At 35.5% G+C, this 22,299-nt stretch overlaps 3 protein-coding genes across 6 annotated transcripts in view; 2 read left to right on the top strand and 1 right to left on the bottom strand.

Annotated features, from left to right (window-relative positions):
- Window positions 1-12: 12 nt before the first annotated feature.
- On the top strand, window positions 13-4,787 carry Kr-h2 (Krueppel homolog 2). Of its 2 annotated transcripts, none has more exons than XM_043410501.1 (6): window positions 13-210; window positions 868-1,044; window positions 1,229-1,410; window positions 1,764-1,831; window positions 1,951-2,084; window positions 2,682-4,787. In XM_043410501.1, the coding sequence occupies exons 2-6, from the start codon at window positions 878-880 to the stop codon at window positions 2,905-2,907; spliced, it is 777 nt and encodes a 258-aa protein (XP_043266436.1). In that variant the 5' UTR covers window positions 13-210; window positions 868-877; the 3' UTR covers window positions 2,908-4,787. The 2 variants fall into 2 exon arrangements, with proteins under 2 accessions (XP_043266436.1, XP_043266437.1); XM_043410502.1 differs by lacking the exon at window positions 13-210 and adding an exon at window positions 669-768.
- A 578-nt stretch (window positions 4,788-5,365) lies between these two features.
- LOC122419468 (cathepsin O-like) lies at window positions 5,366-9,362 on the top strand. Its single transcript, XM_043434045.1, has 6 exons — window positions 5,366-5,648; window positions 6,624-7,001; window positions 7,278-7,426; window positions 7,608-7,652; window positions 8,385-8,653; window positions 8,941-9,362. The coding sequence occupies exons 1-6, from the start codon at window positions 5,463-5,465 to the stop codon at window positions 8,982-8,984; spliced, it is 1,071 nt and encodes a 356-aa protein (XP_043289980.1). The 5' UTR covers window positions 5,366-5,462; the 3' UTR covers window positions 8,985-9,362.
- Window positions 9,288-22,299, bottom strand: part of vermilion (Tryptophan 2,3-dioxygenase vermilion) — a 32,696-nt gene continuing 19,684 nt past the window's right edge. Inside the window, exons 1-8 of one of the 3 annotated variants that reach the window (XM_043434043.1) lie at window positions 19,097-19,221; window positions 18,464-18,653; window positions 16,282-16,448; window positions 15,931-16,136; window positions 10,706-11,065; window positions 10,310-10,559; window positions 9,756-9,849; window positions 9,288-9,634 (exon numbers count right to left, since the gene is read on the bottom strand). In XM_043434043.1, the coding sequence (XP_043289978.1) occupies window positions 9,451-9,634; window positions 9,756-9,849; window positions 10,310-10,559; window positions 10,706-11,065; window positions 15,931-16,136; window positions 16,282-16,448; window positions 18,464-18,489 (1,287 nt within the window). In that variant the 5' untranslated portion in view covers window positions 18,490-18,653; window positions 19,097-19,221 and the 3' untranslated portion in view covers window positions 9,288-9,450. Of the gene's footprint in view, window positions 9,635-9,755; window positions 9,850-10,309; window positions 10,560-10,705; window positions 11,066-15,930; window positions 16,137-16,281; window positions 16,449-18,463; window positions 18,654-19,096; window positions 19,222-22,299 lie in introns of those variants that run through there. The other 2 variants (XM_043434044.1, XR_006262899.1) reach the window with 2 other exon arrangements.

The following is a 22,299-nucleotide window of genomic DNA, read 5'->3' on the forward strand; positions in this document are numbered from 1 at the left end:
TCCATCTCCCGGAGAAATTACAAGCGCCTCCGCTAAATTACACGTATATAATAAGAGTATACGTATATATTTATATACAACACGAAACTTGAATACGTGTATTGTATTCGTTTTTTTTTCTTGGGCTCGGCCACACACCACACACGAGTTTCACTATTAACTCAGCAAATATCGAGTGTGGTTAGAATCGGTCCAAATTAAAGACTTGGCGTAAGTTAATTGTTTTTTTTCGTTTTTATTAGTGAATATTTACGTTCGTGTGTGTTGGTATTTGTGTGTTTTATTTATTTTCTCAGAGTATTTTGTACGGTTAAGCGTCGCTTACAAATAAGTAGGGCTAAGAACGATTTCTCTGTAACTGTAAATTGGAAATCGCCTTCTCAATCGTTCTTAATTGCTTCTGATATTGTTTGTCTTTTATTTTTTCATTTATTTGTGAACGAAACCTTGAAGATCACCCTCTATTTTGCTTTGTTTATTTTTGTTGAACTTAAATGATGTTTTCATGTGTTTTAATGACTTTTTGATTATATCTATTAAATTTTGTGTTGTGATTTAACTGCAAAAATCAGTGTCCTGGCTTGTATTTCCTTTCTTTTTTTCAATTATTCACTTACCTCATTTGAAATTTATTAGACGTCACTGTATTTTTTTCATCAAGCCATTATACTTTGGACTTTGCTTTACAAATTCATCTCCACCACTTTTTTTTCCACAAAATCAAAATGTCATGCCGTCTCCTCATGTCTTTGAATTGATAAAAATTTGGTAAAAATTTATTCTGTTACATTTTTGTTTCAATATTACTTGTCGGATGTGATTTGAAAATGATCTTTTCCATAATCAAGGATCTTGGATTTTTTCTAGTTGAAAAAGAATGGCGGACGGTCCAAGAACAGGATCTGGCGAATCTTCGCCCCAAGTGGAAAGAGGATGGGGTGCTCTGAAACAGCATGTTATTGACAATAAAGTACAAGTAGGATTATGGGTCACTAGAATCTTCAGTATTTTGTTTACGATAGGATATATTATTCCATTATTTGGGTAAGTAAATTCAAACACAAATCATATAATAGAATAATAAGCAAAATATAATCGGGATTGGAAAAAAAAAAACATTTCAGAGAATAAAAAACAGCAAAAATAGACTGATAATGAGAATTTCACGTAGTGTGAATCGTATCTTTTCAAGGGAGATTTAAGACTAATGAATTCTTCCATTTTACAGAAATCGTTACAATGCCTATTATAAAGTGCTCATGAGCAGTGCAGCGACGAGTGCTTTGAGGCTCCATCAGAGAGTACCGAGAGTCCAATTCAATATGCAATTTGTGGAACAGTTACTTCTAGAGGATTCGTGTCACTATTTGCTATACTCTCTTATATTCCTTTACGTGTCGCCGGTGTTGTGTATCCTTTTTGATTAGAAAATCAGTTATTCTACAAGTTCTCATTACTTTTTGTCGAATTCTGCATTTTTCTAAACTCCAATGCACCATGCTTCCAGCAAATTCGGAATTTTCTCAACAACTTTTCCACTAACCAGTTTCACAAAATTGGAATTAGATTGGAAATGCATACGATTTTCTAAATTTGTCCAAATCATAATCTTTGCAAATGAAAACTTTTTCAATCGCTCTTTCAGTATGATCGACAAATGTTCTAGTGACCTGCAGTATTTGTGGTAAAAAAATTTGGCAAAAAATGGAAAAAATGTTTCTCCTTGAAAAATGGCTATGAAATTCTTAACTAATATTGTACAGTGGTTTTGGCGCCTGTAGTCCTCTTTGCAATTATGCATTCTGCAAGTTATTCTCTTACATTGTTGGACGTAAGTACTCCTGTGGAAAAAAAACGAATGAAAGTTGAAAAAAAATCGTGCGAAGGTTTTTGAGACATCATGCAAATTAATTATAGATAACAATAATAACTGGTTTCTCTCCGCAAAAGTGTCTAGGTCAAAACAGCTGGTGGGGAGCCAGACTTTCGATATCTCTCGTCGAATTCCAGTCACGGAATATTTTGCGTTTCTGCGCGTTATGCGAAATCATGGTGCTGCCTCTTACCATTATTCTCGTATTTTCGTAAGTAGTTTTTTTTCTATTTTATTATTTCTTGTTTATTAATGGTCCAATGAATAAGTAAATGAAATTCTTATATTTTGTTTACTGTAATTCATCATTAAAACTATCGATGATGATTCACTGCAAATTTATCGATGCCCTCCGAATAAAATTTTGGTGATTCATAGATTTTTGCACAAACAAAAATGAAAGATAAATTTATTGGGAAATTAAACTTTTATATGATTTATTTATTTACTTCATCATATCATCAATTCTTCGTTACATTTTTTGTACAATAATAATAATTATTTGCCAACAATTATGAAAGAATCTTCAATTCAATTTATTTTCAAAATTTATTTTCTTTATGAATCGTCAAAAGAGTTTTGGCTTCCCATGTCACCTCTGCTTCTGGGCTATTTAAGTTGGGGCTCCTGGCTCGCAGATCACGTTCCTTATTTTATCACTCTTTTATTTATACCTTTTCAATACAAAGAGATTCATTATTTTTGCACGGTAGGCTAGAAATAAAAATGTAAAAATGTTCTTTTCTCATGAATCTTCGTCTCATTTTTAGCATCTGATGATAACGATTGTGTGTTTATCTCTTTTCAGAGGACAAGCTGGCTTATTCACACCATTCATTTACTATCAATTCTTGAAGATGCGTTTGTCATCAAGAAGAAATCCGTTCACTCGTAATCTTTTTTACGAGATGAGAAGTGCGTTGACGGCGGTATCGGCGAAGCCTGCGATGCCTGGCATCCTAAGATGGCTGACAAATCTCTTGTTGACTGTGACTCAGCAGATGGTGCCGCAATACGTTCAACAGCAGCAGTAATATCGTCGAAAATAGAAGGAACGAAGAGTAAAAAAATACGCCAATCCGTCGTATCCGTCGCGAGGAATAGCGACAAGTTTTCCTTTTTTCTCCTTTTTTTACAAGTTTGAAACGAGTTTTCGCGGACTCGACTGATTTTCATCACCTGAAACCTATGCTCGAAATTAACAAGGAAAACAAAATGCGAGTCGATCAATTGTTGACAAATTGATAGAAATTAATCGTCAATCAATTTTCTTCAATTAATTGATAAATTTTGCGGCAAAGGATCAGAAAATGGAAAATTCTGCAATCATTCCTGATCCCTGAATCAATGAAGAACGAAAATAAAAATTGAACGGCGGAAAAAAACGAGCGATCAATTTTTTAAATATTCATATACAATTTTCACCAAATATCTCGCGTCTGATCTATCAAACTTCTACACTCTTTAGCTATCGTAGATTTCTTACGAATTTGTAGCAGGCAGTACCAACAAGTTCGTCCCGCTAATGAAAAATTTTCAAAATTTTTCAAAATAACTCGATTCCACATGTTTTTCGAGCCAAAAATTCTATTCGAACGGACAGAGATGGAACCGACCAACCTGACATAGTACCGACGTCAAAAATTTGAAATTTTTTTGGCTAAAAACTTGCTTTAATAAGTGAGTACACAATTTCATATCACCGAACTTTATCGCGTTCATTTTCTGAAGATGCAGCAATATCCTCCGCATTTTTTTCGTCTGATTTTTCCAATGGCAAAGTTTCAACGTAATTGTCAGATGAATATTTTGAAAAAGCAACCGACTAATTGGAGAGATTTGCAGAACCGATGATGCGATAATTATTTGAACGATTTGGATTTTCAATATTTGAGAATGATCTTTGGATATAATTCACGGCAATGTTACACAAAATCTGACGAACTTCGTTGGAATCGTCCGGATAGAATTTTCAGCTAGAAAATTACGTGCGAAACGCCCATAAAAAATAAATGAAGAAAGAAGGAAAAAGAGGGAGAAAGTACGAAAAAGACAGTACGCGAATTGAAGAAAAGAATGTAAACACGATCGATTTGAAATCGCAAACGTATTTTTTAGGTAATGGTGCCGGTTTGAGGTGCAATTTTTTCTGGTTGTTGTGCCTACTTCGAATTAATGGTACTCGTATAAATATTAGTCATTTAAATTTCATCGCCATGAATCATTTGTAACTTGTAATTCTGTTTTTATTTCCTGTTCCGCGTTTGTTAATATTATTATTAATTTGAAATTCATGGTCATAGGCACAGTCCTCATCTTTTAAGTGTGAAATTTTCGTTTATACAAGAAATTTTATGTCTTGCAATTTCGCTTATGTACAATTTACGATATCTTTTTCATTGTTTCGCAGTTTTCAAACAGTTGAACATTCGATCGATCCATATTGAAAACAGTATTCGAAATGAATGTTAAAAATGAAATATTGTCAGTTTACAGTTGGTTTTTAGTTGGAATCAGTCGATCTGGACTGAAAATTCATTAATTTTGTTTAAAACAATACCTGAACGAAAAGTATTTTCTGCACAGCGACTATCTGGTGCTGCGATTGAGAAATTCGTTAATTATGCATTAAAAGCAGCATTGCATGGTTGAAAAAATGTCGAGCTGATCTTTTGGCGAGAATGTTTTTTTTCCATTTTTTTTAATCGAACAAATTCCAAAATTCTCGAAAAAGTTCAACAAAAAAACGCCAACTTCGTTATTATTCCATCTCTTGTACGTTAATTATTAAAATTGAATGTATTACTTTATTTATGACTTTACACAATTTAGTAACTGATTTATCGTAGCAAATGGTTTTGCGTCATGGTCCGTGGATGTTTCAGTAATAAAAAAACGAGATGAAAACAACAAAGTGCGTTCCGATTATTCATATTTATTCCTAAAGCGCGCCATGATTCGAATCAGTATGAAACACTAGCGTCTCGCGGCTGAAAATGGAACTCGAACCGGAACTGATGGATATACACGACGAATTAATAAACCATAAAAAGTTTGAATTTTTTTCAAATTGAAATTTTCACACCGTGAAATGACAGTGGGAAAAAATAGAATAAAAAACTGATGGATCGGTGACAAAACTTGATGAAGATGTCAAAATTTGAGAATTTTCGATCGATGATTGATTTTTGATCTTTTGTGCCACCACTTCCGCTAATTTGAAAATTGTCTCCTTTTTACAAATTCGATATTACAGTCGAATGTCATCGGAGACGAAAAACTGATCTCCGATCATTGGAATTAACGAGAAACGATTTCCTTTTATCGACTGATCGTCGATTAAAGGAAATTTATAAATTGATTACTTCGGTTGGAGATCCAAGACTCTGTGCAAGGATCATGGGTAATTATTGGCGCGCATATCTCGAGCGAAACACCTGATAGAGCGAGAATTCAGTGAATTCACAACTGAGTCGTGTAGTGTTGTTTCATTAGCGTAGTACGAGTGTGCGACACTCGTGAGAGGCTTTGGCTGAGTAGAGTCCCCCGGGCGACTGTCGCATCGTCGATAACATGCAGTCTTCCCACAATGGAGTGGAGGACCGTGATCGTTACGGTGTTGGGAATAAGTCTGTGTTTTTTGGTTATACCTATCAGAGTCGGGCCGTCTACGAACGTCGAAGATGTCAAGTTATTCGAGTCTTATATCGTGCGTTATAACAAATCCTACAGACACAAACCGAGCGAGTATGACAAGAGATTCGAGAGATTTCAGGTGAGTCAGTGATTAGAACGCACTCGTGTGTTATCAAACAAATGGAACGACCGGTTTTCCACTGCTTCGATCGGACGATAATTCGATTGTTTTGTCGCTTTGTTGACTCGAATTCCAAAATGGAACAAAAAGTTAGCATTGAATGCAAACCAATCGGTTTCTTTGTTCACTGGCATAGAAATTATTGCAATTAGAAAAAAATTATGAATTTTTGTTAATTGATCAATAAATCGAAAAAATCTATCGAAAATCAAGATGGCCGTAAAATAATAGTTTAAATAGTAAATACGAAAGGGAAAGGCTGATCGAATCGTGGAAGTCTGGGTTTGAATTTTTCATTTTTATTCCCACATTCCATTCATCCACTGGAATTATCTCTTTATTTATTTTTCCGTCATTCACATACCTATCAATAGTTCCATCGTTACATTGTCTTTCTCTTACCCATAATTTCGCTAACTTGCATAACGATTAATTTACATTCAATTTGAATACTAGCCGATTATTTAAAAATTACTCGATGCCAATTGACACCAATGACTCATTCGGTACAATCAGAGCAGTAATTATTTTTCAGAAAATGAACAATTCGTAACAAAATATAAGCAAATGCATTGAAAGGAAGATTCATAACCAACATAGAATTTCGCGTGAGCCGAAATTCAACGATTTTCTTCCTGATTACATTAGTTTCTGATCGACCAATAAAAATGATCGATTCCTTAGGAAAAAGTGAAAAAAAGTACTTTGAAAATTCGTAGAGAACGCAACCTCACGAAAACTGAAAAAATCAAAACCTCGGCAGCTAAATATTGAAAATACTTTACAACTGCACAAAAAAATACAAAACTCCAAACTGTCTCGAATGAGCATTGACTGCGTCGTAAATTGGTATAATTCAATTACTTCATTCAATTATGCAAATGAACGAACTCGCCCTTCATCCTCGCGCTTCGGGCCATTTTTTTACCTCAGAGGTCCCTGAGGTACATAGAAAAGATGAACGAACTGCGGGATAGCGAAGACAGTGCGCTTTACGGACAAACGGAATTTTCCGATATGTCCGAAGACGAGTTCCTCACGGAAGCTCTGCGCCCGGACCTCTCGGTTCGTGGACAGCGACACTTGCGCTCTTCTTATCACAAAGAGCATCGCTGTAACGATGTAAACAAAAACCTCGTCAAGAGGGCGACGCCGATTCCCCTGAAATTCGACTGGAGAATCAGGGGGGCCGTGACACCCGTTCGCAGTCAAGGCACTTGCGGTGCTTGCTGGGCCTTCAGTACCGTTGAATGTATCGAATCAATGATCGCCATTAAAAATGGAACTCTCCGCTCCTACAGCGTTCAAGAGGTATTGGAAAAAATTTAATTTCAGCCTCAAAAGTCTACGATTCCACGAAAGTGCAATCGCAAAAAAACCTTGAAAAAAAGTAAAAGTACCAAAAAAAATTGCCAACGTTTAAAAAGTTGAAAATTTTTATTTTTCCTGAAAAAAGTTCCCTCTTTTTTAAGCACTCGAAACAAGTGAAAAGATTTTTTACTTGAACGTTCACAACTTCAAAAATTACCCGCATTCTTTTTTTTTTCAATGACCTTGAATATTTTTTTGATTTATTAATCTCTGCAGATGATCGATTGCGCAGGTAACAGCAATTTCGGTTGCGAGGGTGGTGACATTTGCAGTCTTTTGAATTGGCTTCTACTCAACAAAGTTCCCATTTTACCGGAAAAAATTTATCCTGTTACCGGGAAATCCGACGCCTGCAAGCTAGACAAGTGAGCCAACAAATTTATCCTTCATTTTCATAAAATTATTCGAATTTTATTCCGAAATTATTCATTATGAAAAACGTTTGCGAATTTTTAAGAACACGAGAACAATGACAAAATAAGCATTATAAAATCATCAACACAATTATTAGACATTTTTAAAAATAATATCTTTTTCTATTTCCAGGTCCAAAATCTCGACTGTCCGAGTCACCGATTTCACTTGCGACAGGTAAATTTTCCAGGCCACCATTTTTCCTGGTGCACGATTCACACGCCTGGACCAGTGAAAGTAGAAAATCTGCAGTTTTTTAAAAAACATTTTGAAAAAACGTTTTTATCATGATTTCAAATTTCATCTATTTTCAATTTCCGAAGTGGCAACTATCGACGAATCGTGAGCGATTTCCATCGATGGAGTATCTAGAAATTTTTTGAAATTTTGAATTTTCGTTATTTCTCTACTTTTTTGAACCGAGTTTATTTATTCAAAATGATTTTCATGAATGCGAATATAATTAATGGACGCGTATGCATAGAATCGTTGGATAAGCATACGTAATCATATTTATCCGTGCAGCAGCAGCAGCACAGTCAAGGAATTTGATCAGAATCGCATATCGTCTTTCCCCTCGCATGAAAGATACGTTACGTAAACAGTTGCCTTGTAGAATCTTTTACTTCGTGAGTTTTGGCCTCGAGACTCCTTTTCACTCGTAATACATTAGAACAATTTATATTATTCGTCTTTTTTCGAACGATAAATTGTGAACGGAGGATCCAGTAAATGGAAACAAGACGAAAAATGATTAGAAAACTGATGAATGTTCGTTGAGAGTTTTTTATTTACGGTTTTCGAATATTCAATGCAGCCTCTTGTATTTTTGCGATAAATAAAATACGATCGAAAACAAATTGAATGGTAGGAAATGAAAAATATAAAAAATCAGTGAAATCATTTCAGTTACGTCGGAGCTGAGGACGATCTTTTATCTTCGCTGGTGAATCATGGACCTGTGGCAGCAGCGGTGAACGCCCTTGCTTGGCAGAATTATCTCGGTGGGATAATAAAGTTCCACTGTGACGGAGCTTTTACGAGCTTAAACCACGCTGTACAAATCGTCGGTTACGACAAAACGGGCCCGACCCCATATTACATCGTGAGAAACTCCTGGGGCACGTTGTTCGGCAACAAAGGCTACTTGTACATTGCTATCGGGAGTAACATGTGTGGTGAGTTTTGAAAAACAATCGATCCGGTGGTGAAGGATTCGCTGACGAAAAATTCGGATAAGGAAACATTCTGTAAGAATTTTTTCATCAAAGAATCGAGAACTATTTCGACCAGAACACTTGATCGAATTTTTTATTTTCACTTGAAAGTTTAATTTTCTTTGGAGTTTTTTTTTGTTTCAAAACGAAATTGAAATTGAAACATTTTCCATTTCGAAATTCTTCATTGTAAACTACGTGTCTTAAAATGATTCCACTGACGACTGAGGCTTTGCTGAAACTTTCAGGTATAGCGAATCAAGTATCGTCGGTCGACGTCACCTGGAAATAAGAGCTTGAGGGACGAAGATGGAAAAATGGGAGAAATAAAGAAAGTATGAATTTCCAAAAAGTTGGAAGCAGTTTGAGCACGTTTCGAGTGCCCTCAAGATCAAAGTCTTTTCTAAGAGGATTTTTTCTATGACAAAATATAACTGAATCGAACAAAAGGAAGAACAAATACATATTTATATAATATATTTATATTTGTAATAACAGAAATTACGATATTAATTCATAAATGTATATATTTTTACATGTGCCACGTGCGAAAGTCACAGTTAGGAGGCCGAAAAGGGCAAACGAAACAAAAAGCTTTTCCAGAAAAAAAAAGTGTAAGTGTATATATTTTTAATAATAAGAAAAAATAAAATACAAGAATTTTATCGAACGATTCGTTCTCATGAAATTCCGAATTATAAAGAGTTTCGTGCATTTTTGGTGGAAAAAAAAACAACTGGAAATTGGGCTTCCGAACCCTATAGGGATCCCTCGACTGAACTCCCAGAATTGGTCAACTCCATAGCCTCGTCCTCCGGTGCCCAGCACCCCCAGAACCGGGATAATTTCATTTTCATTTGCTTTGTCAATGGAGGGATGAGCGGACGAGGGATGAGAAACGTTGAAAGATTGAAAAGATCGAGAAAAACTTTGTAACGATCGCTGAAATGGAAAAAAACACTTTCAAAGAACAGAATTTCAAAATTGTTATAAAATTTTGGATAAATCAATAACTTTATAAGATTCGTTGGTAATAACGTGAGATAAAAATGCTGCGTTTTACCTGAGAGTCGATTTGAGGTACTGATAACCGGAAGAACCCCCGGTACCGAGTCGCTGCGAGCCAATCATTCTCTGTACCATTATAACGTGATTATCTGAAGCACACAATGTTCGGCTTCAAAATTAGCAGCTCGTGATGAATTATTGAAAAAAGTGATCGGATGAGGATAAAAAAGATGAGAAATTAGTTTTTAATCGTTTTTTTTAAAGGGAAATTCAAAATCTAAGCAAGAAAACTAGCGCTTGAATTCTAAGCTAATAAAACCTTGTTACAGTAAGAATAACAATAATTTTAGGAGCTTGAGAAGTCGCTGATGAAAAAAGAGCCACAGTAAAATAGATTTTGGATTTTAAAAATCGTTCAAAATACGAACTTTAAAGAAAATGACGAGTGGAATTTGAAAAACTGAAATATGGAATAAAATCATATGGAGCTGAAATAGATTTGTGAAATTTAATGTTGGGCAATCGAGTTTAAAAGCTCAGAGATGAAAAAGATGAATGAAGGTGAAATAGGGGCGAAGCCAAAGATCGTAAAGGTCGAATGTTTCTTACACCTCCATTTAGTGATGAGGGAGTCAATGTCCATAAGGGCCGTGAGGATTTGATGAGGTTGACTGAACCTTGGCTCGTCGCGATAAAGCGTTATCATAACTGCTCCTTGAAACGCTGAATGAGTGAATCTCCTTTCGCCCCTTGCGACGAGGGCTTTGTGGTGGGACTCGTTGAAAATAGTGTCGAAAACTGCTCGACGAGATTCCACATTCGCCAGCATGTAATTTCGCACCTCTACCTTCGTCGTTTTCTGTAATGTTTTATTCACTTTTCTTGTTAAGTTTTTCTTCCTTTTATTTTACATTTTTTTCAACTTTTCAGCAAACGTATCGAAATTGAGATAAAAATTGTAAAAATATTGAAATATGAAGGAACTTTGGCCTAAGGAAATCTTACCCTGGCAGCTTCTTCCTGTTCGGCGAGCATGGCATCGACGGATCTCCGGTATTTATCCCAAAAGTCGAAACAGCTTTCCTCCAGGCCAGGAGTCCTGGAGAGCCACGCTTGTACCAGCGAACTCAGACTCGGTTCCTCCTCCGATCGCCTTATCGCTTCCATCGCTTTTGGATCGCGACCAAAAACCTTCGTGTAACATTGATTGTACCGAACGCGGTGTTCCTGCTTGACTCCGAGCTTGTTCTCCAGGAGACGAAACTGTAAAGACTGGAATCCCGAGGCTGGACAGAGATAGTCCCTGAATGCCATGAAATCCAGCGGTGTCATCGTCTCCAGAATGTCGACTTGGTCGACCAGTAGCTGCGGAGGCGAAAAAACATTTTTAATTCCATTTGTAGTTAGTCGATCGAAAGCGAAGTTTATTTTTCTGGGAAAACTAAAAATTCATTCCATTTTTTTTTCAATTTCTTTTTCTGGGAATAAAAATAATCGGCGCGAATATTCTCCTTGAGACGTGGGATTAAACATTCAACGTCGGCTTACGAGCAGCTTCAAAACTCCGTCTCTAAACAATTCAAATAAATTTATTCAACGCGCTTAACTCCCAGCAAATCAATAATTGAGGGTGTAAAAAAATGGGGGAGACGACAACCCCAAACCTTTGTATTTCTATGGATGCCCTATTGGCTTCAGTCAACTGGCAGAAAAAAAACACCTGCCAAAGTATGCGAATACATTAGTTGTTACGAAAAAAAACGACGTGTCCTCTGAGTGGAATCTCTGAATTGATTGTCTTTTCATTAAGCACAAAGATTGGTGTACGACTAGCGATTAGAAATTCGACAATAATTTATTCGCTCGATGACACTTGATAAACTCTCAAAGTTTATCGAATTTATGTGTTCGGAATTATTAACTTTTTATTTCATTTACAGAGAATTTTTTTCCATTCGTAAAGTGAGGGATTAATGTCCAAAAAAACAAAGCACAAAGAATTGAAGCTGAATGAAAAACATGCACGAATCATTACGAATAATAAAAAACTGAATTAAAAGACAGAAAAAAAACAATTTTTCATTAAAAAAGAAAAAAAAATGTTCCAGCAAGATGGATTGTTGAAAATCGTCATTTTCATTGGGAAGCTTTTTTGTTTTAAGGCCACCAATCGATGAGAATATTAAGGGGGAAACCACATTAGGAGATTCAGAAAATCAGATTATTTTTTATTGCATAAATCGTTAGCTCGACTACCCAAAAATACGTTATCAAAATTTCAAAGCGAAATTCGCAGTCGTTTAGATTTTATGAGTGCACATCGGGTACAGGCTCGAGCGGAGATAGGGCGAAGCAATGCTTGAGGTAGTCTTGCGCAAAACGAAGTCTGTGAGGAAGAAAAAGGATTACTGCATGGTGCTGGATCCGCAGATTAATCGTTGAGAATTGTTAATTATTGTTAACTTCCTTGAGTTTCTATTTTCCGAGAATTTATTTTTCAAACGCGTTTATCTCGAAATGACTTTTTTCAAAATTGCGTGCAGCCTAAATCAAAAAGTATGATTCTTTATAAAATTACGAATTGTATGAACCAACTTGTGAGACGATTATCATGATTTTAAGGGCAATTTTCTTTGCATAATTAGAGAAGAAATCGTGAAAATCGAAGTAAATTGTTCCAACGCCTGAAAAATTATTTATTTTCATGATATTTCCACCTGAGATCAAAATCTTTGTGATTTCAAATGAAAATCGGAATGGCTACACTGCACGCAATTGTGGAGATCTGTACTCTCAACCTTCAGCAAACATTACAGCGTAACTTTGTCATATTTGGTCGGAATTATTCAAAAAAATTCCCAAAAACTGTTGGCAACATGAATGAAATGATGTCAAAATTTGATTAAATTCTAATTAATTCTTCCCAGTGAAAGAAAATCTCGAAAAATCAGTGTCAAACAGTCTCCTAATGTGGTTTTCTTCCTTAACATATAAAAAATTAATATTTTTCATTAAAAAATGAAAAAAAAAAAAACAAAAAAACAAAATGAGCCGTGAATCTAGAATAAAATATTGAATTTGAGATGACAATGAATATTTCGATTTTTTCATTGAAATGAATAACTGAAAGCTCGTAGGTCGTGAAAAAGTGGCATAAAATACGGAGCTTTTACAATGAATTTTTGATGGCGATCGTAATATTGGTAAAGTTGTAATACTGCGCGTGGGAATAAAATAATATAATGAATGGTGTATTTTTGAAGGAAGTTGATACTTGGATGAGAGAGGAAGGTTGAGAGAGCTCTAGAAAGAGAGGTGATCTCGTTCGTCGACCGCACCTGTGGATTCTTTGGAACGATGCATTGCGGTATAACAAGGGCGTCAATTGGAGTTCACCCAACTTTTACGGACACATAAGACGAGAGGTACTTTGTACGTTGCGTATGTCACTGTGGCTTGTGCGTTCGCCAAATCGTATCGCATATCGTATCGTGATATTAATTTACACACATCGTCTCCTTCAATTTTCACATATCCGTTGCTGCTGTTTTACATGTTGTAATGTTATTTGTTATCCTGCTCGTTCCCACAATGCCTGTTTCCCATTGATTTCCAAAACTTGGCAGCCCACGTACGAAAACCGACTGGAGTCTCAATAATGAAAAAAAATCATTTTAATTCCAAAATCGTATAAAATTTAGAAATTTATAATCGTTCGATGTTCCTCGAAATAAAAAAATAAAAAATTTCAAAACATTGAGAAAATTTTGATTCTGTTTTTTTTTGTACAATTGTTACTAGTTGTACTAGTTGTACAATTGTCGTACTAGTAATAAAGATACAGCACTCGTAACCTCGCATTTCCTTATTTCAGCATTTTGTTTCTTTTTGGCTTGGACCATTCTTGTCTTTCTCCTGTCTTTTCTTGCCTTCTGTCTTTTTGTTAATACCTTTTTCTTGATCCATTTCCCATTGTGTTTTCCCTTTGCACTGATAGATCCTCGTTCAATTAATGAACAAGTTAAAAAATAAGTTGACAAAATTTTTTTTACTATTTTGAATTAATAACTCTGACATTAATTTGAAGTGATAATATCTTTAATTAGGTAGTAAAAATCGAACCAATTTAGACACCCATAAAGTACGATTCTACGGGCATGATGTACCTTAAATATAAATCATGAAGGACTTGGGGAAAATGAATCACAAGAAGATATGGGAAAACAACAGAAAATGTGATTTCTCTCAGCATTTTATAATTTAATAGACGTGTATTCAATAGAAAATAAAATTCTCTTCTACAAAGCAATAATCAAACCAACATGGACGTATGCTATGGGGAACTTCCAGCAAATCTACATAGAAATATTACAGGGATTCCAATCGAAAACTCTAAGAATTAATCGCAAATACGTCGTGTACCATGTGAACAATAAAACTCTACAGGATGACCTGAAAACAACACATGTCAAATCCACACAGCAGGAGATGCACACAAAGACTCGAAAAACATTCAAATTGCACTGGCTCACAAACTTCTCGATCGAACCAATGAAACAAGAAGACTGAAACGTATAAACCCTTTCGACCTGATTTATTAAGCAAACCAAATGCAATCATCGCTAAATGGAATACCAGTGAGTCATCCATCCCAAACCATAAAATAAAATCGACAAATTTAATTGCACACCACAATTATTGAATGTTCTACACGAAACAGATTCTAATTTATATTAAAAAAAAAACGTGTATCAAAATTTTTGGAAGATTTGAAAAATTCTGGAAAAACTTGAAAAGAATTTAAGAATTTTGGAAATTTTAAAAACTTTTTGTAATTTGATTTACATTACGTAAAAAAAAGACACTTTCTGATTTGATCTGTTCACGGAGTTTCAATTCATTGCCATTTGATTGAAAAATATCATTTTTTGAATTAAAATGTAAAAGAAATGTGATCTCGCTCGTCGAGTTTCATTTCTGTGGTTCGTTGTTTGGATAGTTTTCATGATTTCTATTTCCATTTGAATTTTATTAATTTGATTTCCAGTGATTTTTTTAAGGCTCTAACTATATTTGATTTGCTGTTAGGAAACCATGGTAATTCCTTTGTCATTGAATTTTTGGATTTTCACATTTAAGCTATTGTTTATTTTTGTTCGTCTCTCTGTTTGCTTCCTCCGGTTTGGTTGGGGCGTTATTGGAGAAACCGGAGTCGTAACAAATCGAATTACGACCCCGACGGTAATGCAACACTCCCGTAGGTTTAACAGGGAGAGTCGCAACCCTTTGGCCGAGCGTAAGCTTTGTACACCCCTAAACAAATTCTGTGCAATGGATTTCTGTCTCGATCTGTCTTTTGAGCTCTTTTTTTTTTATTTTCCCTTTCTCTTTTCGCTGCTTCCCCTTTGGCACATTCTGCTCCCTCGACTTTTTATTTTTGTTTCTTTGCCTTTTCTCCCCAGCTTTTTCGGCTCCCAAATTATTTCGACGGTTCGATTTTTTCGCGAGTTTGATCTTTGCTTTTTCTTCCTTCTTTTTTCTTCGCTAATTGGCTTGTTGTAATCGTAGGGTTCGTTCAACCCTTCAGCACTCCATCACTGTCATTGTCATTCGCATTCGAACGTCTCGTCGAAATCTATCAAGCTGCTTCGATTCTCGTTTCTTGGGCGAGGGGGACCGATTTTTTACCTCGTCTTTCTCGTCACGGATCATTTTTATTCTAATCTTAATCATCGGCTCGAAGTGGAATTCAGATTAGAAAGATAAACATTTATTTCTCAAATTTATTGTTTATGTCGTGAAAAAAATTGTTAACTTTCAAATTAAAAAATCATTTTTTTCCTATCATCAATTATAAATAAAACTGATCATCGCTCAGTGACGAAGCAGGTGGCTCAACGCCAAAAAAATAGCGCGAGTTGCCATGTGCATTTCTTATCTGAACGATTGATAACCCTTATCGGGAGAAAAAACATTGCAAAGTTGTTATCTCGAGAGGATCGAAGTGGTCAATGTTGACGCCTTCGATTTTTGTGACCCATGAGTTAAACGGATTTAAAATTTTGCGGTCATCCGACTCGACGTGAGTTATCATCGATGAATCCATTTCTTCATTTCTCGTGTGCGTCACTTTATTATTGATACGACTGAGAAAAATGTTTGTAATTTTTTCGCATCCACAGCTTGCCACTCGTTCATAAAATGACAGTTTTTAAGTCGTATTCACTTACTTTCAGTATGAGAACAATGCGGTTTAGCCTCTTGAGGATTTCCAGAGTTCTCGTCTCGTCGAGACGCGGATGGGCCCCAGTTCCCTTCGAGCTCGACGAGCTCCCATCGCAAGAATCCGATCTGCTGTAATCCTCCACTTCCGTGTCGAACAAACGTCTCACAGAGTCGAGCTCGTAAATGATTTGCTTGAACCACAGCTCGTACGCTTTTGACAAGTTTTCATTAATATTCAATCATTTTTCTGCACCTTCGAATTTCTCAAAGATCAAATAATTCACCAAAAGAAAAATGAATATGAGCAAATTTTATTGAGCCACTTGCACAAAGAATTTCTTGACATTTGTACAAACCTTGATGAGTCACGATGAAAAGATGCTCGTCGTGAACTTCTTTATCATATTCCGCACTGACCAGCGTTTGTGCTGATAGAATTTTGTCGAGTTTCAGATATTCGCCGTACAAGAGTCCACGGCCTGGACCTTCGGTCAGCTGATCACCCGCCTGCGCAAGTTCCTCTCTAAAAATGAATAAAAGAAGCTGTCAACTATTTTTTGCAACGTCCAAAACAGGCAGCTTTTCGCACACGAAATGCCGTTTCATTTTCTCATTTGCTCCTGCAAATGGTGGGGGAAACACTAGCCAGCTGGTCAGCTGGCAGGGTTTGTTTGGTGGGGCAGGCGAGCTTCGAGTCTTAACGAAGCACGTTAAGCACTGGCCTACTGTAGCCCCGGAACAGGGAATTTCGTGTGACAAGACACCGAGAATAAAAGTTTGTTGGAGCAACAAAATTATGGTTGGATGAAAAACTCGCGGGAATTTTAATAAAATTCGTTAGTGCAACAAAAATTGGGACTCGAATGAGTTCTGATCACTGCGACACAAAAAACGTCGTTGCATCGACAAAAGTTTTGTTGAATCAACGAATTAAATTGCGCTGTCAACGAGTCGTTGATCCAACAAAAGTTAGTTAAATTGAGTGTATTTGTAAAATCAGTTCGCTCGGGTCGAGAGAGGTAGCGAGAGATTATCGTTTTTGAACTCCATCGACGCCTTCAACCTCGGTCATACGTAGATTAGACGCTTCTCCAAGCTCGTTAAATTCTTACAAAAAAAAGATCTTTTCATTGACTCATTTTTTTTTCTTTACTCATTGCCCCCTGCGTCATCTGCTTCCAACGGACCGAGACTTCCGAAATAGTGAAGGGAGAAAACTGACAGAAAGTGTGATGAAATTTCCATTCAAGGAGACACAAATTTCGTTAAATTTCATCAGATTTAGTCAAAGTCGATCAAATCTCGAGCTGAACAGTTTTCCTTCTCACAATTCGTTAATTCGTTAAGGAGGGTGGATCGCGACGATACAATGTTGCCATGCTAAACCATGTTAAAAATATTAAGAATTTCAAAATGATAAGAATTTAATAAAATTTGGTAAATGTATTCTTTAAAAATACATAAGACAATATGAATATTTTTAGATTTTTCTACCACATAGCTCTCGAGTGATTGAACATTAAAGCTCACGTGTACAAGCATAGAGTTTACACATATACAGTTATACATCTCGCGCATAAGAACTTCGATTTAATGCTCAATTATTCGATAACCACGTGGTAAAAAAAAAATTGAAAAAAATTGTATTTGTATACTCGATTCCAAAGAATGTTATCACCAAATTTTATCAAATTTTGATTATTTTCATTTCGTGATCCACCCTCCTTAAGGCGTTTCTTTCACGAACTCGAATATTCTACGAATAACTGGTTTTAAATAACAGTAAACTAAAAGTGCATGCGTATAGATTGGCCAAGTTTCAGGTCGGGTTATCGAACATTTAATAAAGAATTAAAACTTCAAGAGCCATCACTAAATTTCTATCAATAATTTATATACTAAATAATTGTAAATTCCTGACAAAAACTTTTTCTGTACAATCGCGACTTCTCAGAGGTTAGCAATAAGTACAAATTAATATCGAGTGCTCGAATTAGCGCTACCAAAAAATACGCTCATGCGAAAAGAATACCTTAATTGGAATCAACTTTACTGAATAATAGGCCAGAGTTGCCAAGATCCCTGAAACGAACCCTTTTAATTCCTCGTTCTTACAACGATCGTAGACTGATCCAGGCTATCACGTATTTAGGGCATGCAAGATTTGTTTTTATCTCCTTAAAAATTTAGAATACTGCCAATTCGTTTCACAATCGAGTTACAGACGCTGATTACATTATTTTTGTTCAGCTGTTTTCGAGTTCAAGTTGATAAGAAAGCATGGCAATGATCGGCTCTTTTTTTTGTACGAATTTGTAAAAAATACCGATTACCATTCAATATTCGTTGTGCGAAATCTCTTAGACGCGTTTTTCCGAAATTTCCGGCGAAAAAAATTTCTCCAAGAAGGTAAAAAAATTGTGGATTACAGTCGAGAAAGAAAAATTTTTGAATGCGAAAATATTGTCGAAAATATAATAAACTGGCTTGAATGTATTCGAATGCATTTAGGGTAATGATTATAAATAATTTACTTACGTTCCATTTCCCACGGGACAAGCCATTCCGTATTTTTGACTCTGCTCACAAATTAGCCCGAGCAACGAATCGGATTTAATTTTTCACAAGTATCGTGTGAAAAAATACACAAATTTTCGGGTGTGAAATTCAAATATGTTTTTTTCTTAGTCACGAGGTTTGTGTACTGAAAACACGCTCACATTTCCACCTGAAATTCGATCATTTTTTCAATCAATATAGTCGTTGGAGAGAAGAATAAACATTTTAACAGGTTTAGCTCAATCAACGCAACGATTGGCGATTTGAGTGGAGAGTGTCGAGTTCAACAGAGAAGTCTTAAAAGAGGAAATAAAAATGACGCCGAAAGCTGCGATTATCTCGTCGATGTAAACACGATTTTTAAAAGTACAGTAAAAACGATAAAAAATACTATTTTCTAGTGCCATTCGCATCGAAGTCGAACTTCACAGCGTCGAAACGATTAACTCATTCGAACTTGCTCGAAAATTAATAAACGATCGAATTATTCGAACTGTTCGAACTCGATGATTGTGTATAGTTTCTTGGCAGAAATCAAACTCCCGAAAATATTGATCACGAAAAAAAAATAAGGAAAATTATTCAAAAATTAATCAAACGAAACTTTTTTACCCGGAGCAGAATTGTTTTTTTTTTGAGGATATAAAGATGGGACAAAATATGGTGTGGACTGGTGAAAGGCGCGCTATTAACTGACGTATTATTCCCGGCTACATCCGCCCCTCTCGTGCTCAGAGTCTCCGAGATACTTGAATTACCCAATGGCGGCCAAGTTCTCAAGTATGAGAGCCATTAAAAAAACGTTAACAGCCTCGTGTCCGTCGAATAGTTTAAGTCGACGATAATCTCACTATCAACAGTCATTACTGCCCTTGATATATATCTTATAACTGAAAAATCATTCAACGAAAATAAGCAATTTCGTGCTTACATTCGATAGAAACGCCAAGGACGCCCAATTGGCTTTTGTTTATCGTGAAGTAATATTTCTAAGTTGGAAAACAATTATTGGACTTTGTTTCTTACATGAGAACGATTTTTCTGGGTCTCTATTCATTCGAGTTTCTCTTTTTCATTTCCATCAAATTATAATTATATTTTATTCTTATAGTTATTTTAGATTATAGGTAATTATGTCGAATCCAGGCTGCAGCTCGAAACTGCACCAAATTTTTTTTGAGCATTCGTTATCAATAAACAATAGTGTAACATGTAATTTTAATGAGGAGGAAGACCTCTGACGTCATAAAAAACATATTCATAACGATATTCAAAACGTATATATCAAAACACGATAATACACAAAATTCTGCACGATGTACGAGTGGAATGATAGAGCATGTTGGAATAGTCGAAATGTAGAAACGTAAACATTGGAAAAAAAATGCTGTCTTGTCCAATGTAGACACTGGAAGCAGGCAAGTAAATTTGTTATGACAGTATCTACGAGACGATGAATTGTGACGAGTGTATCGTTTCACTTACCGATGCTATAATACGATTTCAAATTTGAAATGAAAGTATTATATTTTTACAAAATCATGGTGTAAAAAAAAGCGAAGTAAATTGTACAACTTGTTATATAAATTGAAGTTATACAGATTTAAGTAAAAGTAGATACTGTTATAACAAATTTACTTGCTTGCTTCCAGTGTTTACATTGGACAAGACAGCATTTTTTTTCCAATGTTTACGTTTCTACATTTCGACTATTCCAACATGCTCTATCATTCCACTCGTACATCGTGCAGAATTTTGTGTATTATCGTATTTTGATGTATACGTTTTGAATATTGTTATGAATATGTTTTTTATGTCGTTAGTGGTCTTTCTCCTCATTAAAATTACATGTTACACTATTGTTTATTGATAACGAATGCTCAAAAAAAATTTGGTGCAGTTTTGAGCTGCAGCCCGGATTCGATATATTTACCTTAAAATATTTACTTGATTAATCAATTCAATTAATAATAATGATAATAATAATAGTAAAATATTTATTTTATATTATTTTATATTATAGTTAAATTATAACAATACAAATGATTTTTAAAGATTATCATTTTTCGACAATTTCAATTCAACGATCAATGTCGAATATATTCCGAATTTTTTTGAGTCTTCGTTGCAATCAGTTGGTGAATTATTATCAATAATTTATCGAAATACCAAAAATGTAACGTTTCTCTTTGAGTTTATTTGAAACATTTAAAAATTTTTTATTTTAATTTTATTGCAATGTTCATAAAATTTCAAACTTTTATTCAATTCCAAACATTCACAAGATTTCGAACGTATTTTTCATTTCAACTCCTCCTTTCGTTTACTTTAATTTTATATTTTGGTTGTTAATGTCGATGGTTATCAGGGTCTTGCTCGTTCCGCTACCGGAACTAGAGCTGATCTCTGTCCATTTGACTATCAGTATATTTTTTGATTTAAGATTCGAGAGACTACGAATGCGAACTTAAGGGGGTCCTCTAGTTTCTCGGCTGTTTTTTTACGGCTTTTTCAATAATGTTTTACAAGCAAACCATCGAAATAATCAATCTCATTGTTTTTGCATAATCTTCATTAACACTTAAATAAGCTATACAAATTTTTTGAAATCTCAGAATTAGTGGAAAATCCGTTACTGGCGTGTTCGGGACGCAATTTTAAGAAAAACTGCAAACGCGCTTTTTTGTCGGTGCAATAGTTTTTAAATGAGAAGCAATAGAATTTTAACAGTTTAAAATTCTATTGCTCAGCGAATCAGAGGGTTGCTTGCCGCCATGATGTGCGACGCCTCAGTAGCGTAGAGTTCGAATGCGAACGTTTTAAGGGGACCCGGTGGTCTAGAAATTTCAAAAAATCATTTTTTTTTCGATATTTCGAAAGTACAGTATCTTAAGAATATACTGTGAAATTTTCATGCGGAAATTCACAATATTATTGCTTCCACAGGCCATTAACCAGGTAGAGAGCGGTCCGCGCGCTCCTTATCTCAAACTTTAATCTCATTTATCTCGAAACGACTTTTTTCGGCACGGCGGGGGTGAAAACAAAAAAACTATTCAACCGAATCACTTGAAATTTGGATATGTTGTTCACAACATGAACGGCTATCGTTGGAACTAGAATCATAATTTTATTTAAATAATTTCCTATCTAAAGACGCGGCAGCGTCTTGACGCCAAGTATTTAAAAGAAATTTAGTAGGCAGAGCGAGTCAAGACGGCCGTGTATCTTTACTCGAGATTGGTCGATTTCCCCTGACTCGTGAAGCTGAAGTGGCCGCCATTTTTTGGAAATTAGTCGGATGAAAAAAATAACAGTGAGACATGATAATGTGATGTATGGCGCTTGGTATGATGAAAAAATTAGTTTGGTATAACATTGGGAAAAGGGTTGAAATGCAGTTGTGAAAATTAGAGGGTGCAATTTCAGGATCGAAAATTTTCTTCAACAATATATATATTTTGAATAAACTTTCCGTTCCCTTTCCATGGGTGAAAATTTGCTTATCGGGATAAATTCTTGGAATTGGAGCTCGAATCCTCCTGAGTAGTAATCTTGGAGCTTAGATAAACAAACTCATTTATACGATAGGCATATAGAATGCCAACACGGGCAACGGGGGTGGAGGGGGCGGAGCCCCCCGAATAAAGGCGAATAAAATTTTAATTTGACTATCCCAAATAATCCGTCTACTACATTGTCACCCCGCGAAAAAATGCGAAAAACTGCGAATACATAAAAACGCGTATACAGAACGACTCCACAGGTTCCGAAGGTTTATAACACGAGAAATCGGTCTCATCTTAAACTCCGCA

The sequence above is a fragment of the Venturia canescens genome, chromosome 1, assembly GCF_019457755.1.
Source record: "Venturia canescens isolate UGA chromosome 1, ASM1945775v1, whole genome shotgun sequence".
NCBI lineage: Eukaryota > Metazoa > Arthropoda > Insecta > Hymenoptera > Ichneumonidae > Venturia > Venturia canescens.